This window comes from Phoenix dactylifera, unplaced genomic scaffold, assembly GCF_009389715.1.
Source record: "Phoenix dactylifera cultivar Barhee BC4 unplaced genomic scaffold, palm_55x_up_171113_PBpolish2nd_filt_p 000802F, whole genome shotgun sequence".
Classification (NCBI taxonomy): domain Eukaryota; kingdom Viridiplantae; phylum Streptophyta; class Magnoliopsida; order Arecales; family Arecaceae; genus Phoenix; species Phoenix dactylifera.
Genome location: NW_024068169.1, coordinates 202,746 through 208,745, shown reverse-complemented (window position 1 = coordinate 208,745; position 6,000 = coordinate 202,746). Strand labels below are relative to the sequence as shown.

General features: G+C 43.5%; 1 protein-coding gene across 1 annotated transcript; it reads right to left on the bottom strand.

Annotated features, from left to right (window-relative positions):
* Window positions 1-4,324: 4,324 nt before the first annotated feature.
* On the bottom strand, window positions 4,325-4,882 carry LOC120107234 (uncharacterized protein Mb2253c-like). The gene has a single exon (XM_039120426.1). The coding sequence runs from the start codon at window positions 4,880-4,882 to the stop codon at window positions 4,325-4,327; it is 558 nt and encodes a 185-aa protein (XP_038976354.1).
* Window positions 4,883-6,000: the final 1,118 nt, after the last annotated feature.

Below are 6,000 nucleotides of genomic sequence, written 5' to 3'. Positions count from 1 at the left end.
TTTTAGATTAGATATGGGCACTATGAGTTCCTACTAATGCCGTTTGAACTCACAAACGCCCCGGCAACATTCATGCATTTAATGAATTGGGTATTCAAACCTTTTTTGGAAAAATGCATGGTAATCTTCAATAATGACATCCTAGTATACTCCAAGAGCCACGAAAAGCATGAAAAGCACATGAAGATAATCTTGTAGACTTCGAGAGAGCAGAAGCTTTATGAAATGTGAGTTCTAGTTGAAAAGCATCTCCTTTCTCGGTCGTATAATCTCTAAAAAGGGTGTTTCGGTTGATCCAAAGAATATGGAGGCAATTGTACATTGGAGCCCACCAAACAACATGGATGAGGTCCAAGTCTTCTTGGATCCTTCATGGTTAGTGTGAGTGAATCCTTTTGGAACCCAAATTTTCTTTATGTTGCTTTTCTTTGATATTTATCTATAGTTGTACACATAAGATTTATGTCCAGGTTTACCACAACAGAAGCATATAGGTTCATTAGATTCAACCTTTGTTGCTTTGATAAAAAATTTTTTAAAAGTTTTTGTTCCTTTTTAGGCCTAAATCCTAGCCCAGCTTTGTTAAAAACAGCTCTTTGACTATTTAGAACTATATCTAGTTTTTCAGAGCTGCAAGTGAACTTATAACTTATCCAACTTATACTTATCTACTTCCTTTTTAAGGTTTTGGTTCTCATTTAGCAGCTCTTTAATTTGTTTGACTTTCTCCTGCTTTTCAGATTTCAGCAGTTGCATTTCATTGGTCAAGGATTGTTTTTCTTCATTGTATTTTTCAGATAATTCATTTAGAGTTTTGTTTTCAGTTCTTAACTCCTTATTTTTCATATCAAGTTTTTTATAATTATTAACTAACTCATTAAAGGCATCATACAATTCATCGAAAGTGAAACTAGGTGATTTATTAGTACTTACCTCATTATCTTGAGCCATAAGGCAAATGTTGGCTACTTCTTGGGGTTCTTCTTGAGATGAGGATTCATCGCTATCTCCCTATTTTGCAACAAATATCTTCTTCTTTTTCTTCAGCTGTTTCTTCAAGAGCGGACAGTCTAGCCTAAAATGTCCAGGTCTCTTACACTTATAGCACACTAAGAAATCTTTCCCTTTCTTCTTATCCTTTTCTACCTCACCTTTTGTTATAGGATACCTTTTGAGGTTCATCTTCCTTCTCCTCATGAATTTACTGAATTTTTTTGCGAGGAGGGCAATATCATCATCCTCATTCTCATCTTCTCCTTCATCACTACTCTCATTACATTCCTTATGGGTAGAAGCCTTCAGTGCTATTCCTTTTCTCTTCTGATCCTCATCCTCAAGGTGTTGGATCATAGTGAGTTCATGAGTCATCAATGATCCGAGAAGCTCTTCTAAAGAAAGGATGCGGAGGTCCTTGGCTTCTTGTATTGCCGTCACTTTGGCCTCCCAAGAGCGTGGTAGTGAATGAAGAATCTTCCTAACAAGATCATTGTTAGAGTACACTTTTCCAAGGCTCTTCAGTCCATTAATAATATCAATAAATCTAGTAAATATGGAAGTAATATTTCAGATGGCTCCATTTTAAACAATTCATATTTATGCACTAGCATGTTAATTTTGACTCTTTAACTTGATTTTGTGCCTTCATGAGTAATTTCAAGTCTACCCAAATCTCCTTAATGGAGTTACATGTTGATACTCTATTAAATTGATTTTGCATCTAAGGCACAATAAAGGCACATTTATAGCCTTGGCATTTAGTTGTGCTTTTTTCTTATCTTTTTCATCCCAGTCCTTTTCGAGTTTGGGGATTACTATATTGTCAACAATGTGTGTATGAATGTGAAGCCCATTGACAATAATGCTTCCAAACATCATAGTTTGAGCTTGAACGAATATTCTCATTTTGCCTTCTAATAGATATAGTTATATTCCATTAAATAGGGGTGGCCTATTGGTTGCACTGTCCCTCACTTGAGTTAATCCGAATTGGGTTGCCATTAAATCTTTTGCTCAAGAAGAGACTTAGATAACAGTCACTATCAAAGAGCACCTGCTCTGATACCACTTGTTGCCCAGCAAGCAGCCCAGAGGGGGGAGGGGTGAATTGGGTTGTAATTAAAATATGAAATTTTTATCTTATGATTAATCTTAAAGTGTTAGTCTGGAATGTTAGAGGAATGAAGACAATGAGACAATGGAAAGCAAAGTACAAAAGATACAAGATTTATAGTGGTTCAGAGCTACCCTTGCTCCTACGTCCGCCTCCCCAAGTTTCACTTTGAGATTTTTACTATAATCCTAGAATTACAACACGGTTGTTTACAAGCTCACAACCAAACTTGTTGTTTTACCGGCTCACAAACAATCCAGTTGGTTTTTACAAAAGGATTCCCAACTACAACCTTTAGACCTCCTGAATCAATTCCTTGATTGAATCAAACACCCAAATATGAAATGAATGTATGAATACAAAGCTTCCAAAAAGCAGATAAAATAATCTTAATAAGAACAGGAAAAGAAGCTTCTCATATAATTTTTGCCGATTGAGATGCTGCCTCTTTTCTTTTGGATCCTCTTCCGAGTTAGTTGGCAATGGAGGATTTTCTATTTCGGCTCTGGTGCAGAGAAAGGTGGTTCTCGTTGAAAGAGTTGCTTTTTTCTGATTTTCCCTTTGAATTACCTTTGAGCTCTAGTTTTAAATGATTGCTTGATCTTTTTGTTTTGATTTTTCATTCTTGTTACTGTGTCCCAGAACGGGTCTTCTTATATCTTCATTTTGAAAAACTAGCCGTTAGACTGAGAAGAGTAGCTATTCTATTGCACCTGGCACTTCTGACAAAAAGTCCATTGAAGCTGGAGTCGTCTCGCCTGTCCAGGAGTCGGCTCTACTGAAGGGGAGATGTCTTGTATATTCTGGAGTCGACTCTGGCTCGAAATCCCCGCTGACAGGTTATCGGTCGATTTTTGTTGGAGTCAGCTCGCCGGTTCAGGAATCGTCTTGCGTCCTGGTCCGCCGAAAAAGAGTCTCTGCCTTTGTCTGAGAGAGACATCTCGTAGTAGTTAGGAGGCGAGTCGCGCTTCGTCCGACAGATAGGAGACGACTCGCGCTCGACTCAAGTCGACTCGTGCTTTGCGACCTGAAGTACATGTTTCTGTCTGTCTGAGAGAGGCGTCTCATAGTTGTTGAGAGTCGTCTCGCGCTTCATCCGAAAGATGGGAGACGGCTCGCGCTCGACTTGAGTCGACTCGCGCTTTGCGATCCGAAATACATGTTTCTGTCTGTCTGAGAGAGTCAACTCGCGCTTTATGGAGACGGCTCGAGGTTGTGCCAGTATGCCATTCTTGTGCCGGAGTCGACTCGTACTTCCTGGGAGTCGACTTTAGTTTTGGAAAATGCTTGAATGGTTCCAACACTTGAGTTTCAGAACCATGAACCATTTCCTAAGATTTTCTTTTGAAGTTAAAGCATTGTTACCCTAAAAATACTTGTTTAAAATTGTTAGACCAACAAGAAATGCACTCAAAATGTTTTGGCACATCAAAACCGAGTAGGGGAATAATCAATTACTCAGCACAGGTCGAAGGGGGTTTTGCCGGTAGGGACTCGGAACGTAGTTCTATAGGTCCAGAGCACATTGTAGAGATCTTCGACCCATTGCCCTTTGGACCTATCGAGTCTAGCTTTCAGCCCCTGGAGGATAGTCCGATTTGTCACCTCTGTTTCTCCGTTAGTTTAAGGATGTGCGACCGAGGTGAAGCGATGGTCGATGCCAACTCAGAGCAAAATTTTCTGAAGTGGGCGTTGTCAAACTGTCGGTCCGTTGTCGGATATGAGGACGTGGGGGAGCCTAAACCTGCAGATTATCGATTTTCAGATGAAGTCTCGCATCTTTAGCTCGGTGATTCGGGCCGCTAGCTCGGCCTCGACCCATTTGGTGAAGTAATAGATGGAGACAATAAGAAATTTTTTTTGTCCGGTGGCTTGGGGAAAAGGTCTCAAGATGTTGATTTTCCATTGGGCAAACGGCCAAGGGGCACTGATTGAGGTCAGCGGGACTGAGGGTCGACGCTGAATGTTGGCATTCTGCTGGCATCGGTCGCACTTTTGGATGAAGTCTACTGCGTTTTTATCGAGTGCGGGCCAATAATATCCCTAACGTAGGATTTTATGGGCTTAGTCCCTACCTCCTAGGTGGTTCCCGCAGATCCCCTCATGTACCTCTTGTATGGCGTAGTCCGCTTCTGAGGGACGAAGGCATCTGAGGAGGGAAGACGTGAAGGATCTGCGATAGAGCTTGCTTTCATACAGGAGGTATCAGAAGGCCTAGCGTTTAATTCGGCGGGCTTCGAGCTCATCATCAGGGAGGACTTCATTCTGCAAGTAATTAACGAATGCGTCTATCCAGCTCGGCTCGGTTTCAACGCAGAGAACTGGTTTGGGCTCCTCGATGCTCGATGCTTGAAGGTACTCAAGCGTCGTAGTCTTCGGAAGCTCGCTCATGCGAAAATTTTCCAGCTTCGATAACTGGTCCGCCCTCGCATTCTCTGCTCTGGGGATGTGCTGGATGTCGAAGGCGCTTAATGTGGAGGTGATATCTCGCACCTTTTGGATGTATTTCTGCATTGACGGCTTCCTTGCCTCAAAATCTCCCAAAACCTGGCTCACGACCAGTTGGAAGTCGCTGAAGACCTTCAAGCTTTTGACCTCGACCTCTTTTGCCAATTTGAGCCCGGCAATGAGCGCCTCGTATTCTGCTTCATTGTTAGAGGCAGGAAACTCAACGCGTAGGGCTTGTTCTACGACCACTCCATCTTGGCTAGTAAGAATGAGGCCTGCACCGCTACCCCCGAGGTTGAGGAGCCGTCCACATGTAGAACCCATGGTTGCCCTGGGGCCTTCTCTTTTGATGTGAGCTTGGGCTCGGGGTCATCTGGTAAGGTGCACTCTACTATGAAGTCAGCGAACACTTGTGCCTTATTGCCAGCCTCGGGCAGTACTCGAGGTCAAATTTCTCGAGCTCGACCGCCCACTTTGCGATTCTTCCCGTGCGATCCGACCGTTGCGGAACTTGCTTTATAGGTTGGTCGGTCAATATGGCCACTATATGAGCCTGAAAGTATGGTCGGAGCATTCGAGCTAAGATGAGCAATGCATAGACCGTCTTCTCTAGCTTGGAGTACCGGATCTCTGCATCCCGTAGAACTCGGCTGGTGTAGTATATCGATCTTTGAGATTTGTCTTCTTCTCGAACCAGGATCGAGCTGCCTGCTACCGGGGATACAACCAGGTACAGGTATAGGAGCTCGCCCTACTGAGGTTTCGTGAGCAATGGAGGAGAAGCGAGATGGCCTCTAAGCCTTTCAAAGGCTTGTTGGCATTCTTTGGTCCACACGAAGTTTTTCGGTCATTGAGAATCTTAAAGAACGGAAGGCATCGTTCTGCTGACTTCGAGACAAACCTCCCTAAGGCCGCGATTCGCCCGTCGAGCTGTTGTACTTCTTTGACCGTCCTCGGTGGCATCATCTCTTATAGTGCTCGAATCTTTTCTGAATTCGCTTCAATCCCATATTGAGTGACCACGAAACCGAGGAATTTGTCCGAGATGACTCCGAAGGCACACTCTGTGGGGTTGAGCTTCATCTGGTACCTTCTGAGGGTGGAGAATGCCTCGTCGAGGTCGGTTATGTGGTGCTCGGCCATCTGGCTTTTTACCAACATGTCGTCTACATAGACCTTCATGTTCCAACCTATCTGGTCCTTGAAAATCTTGCTGACCAGTCTCTGATAGATAGCCCCGGCATTTTTTAACCGAATGGCATCACCTTGTAATAGTAGAGGCCTTTGTCAGTGATGAAGGCCGCCTTCTTCTCATCCTCGAACGTCATCCGGATCTGGTTGTATCTCGAGAAGACATCCATGAAGGTCAGCAGCTGGTGTCCCGAGGTAGAATCGACGAGCTGATCGATCTAAGGGAGGAAAAAGCTGTTTTTCAGACAAGC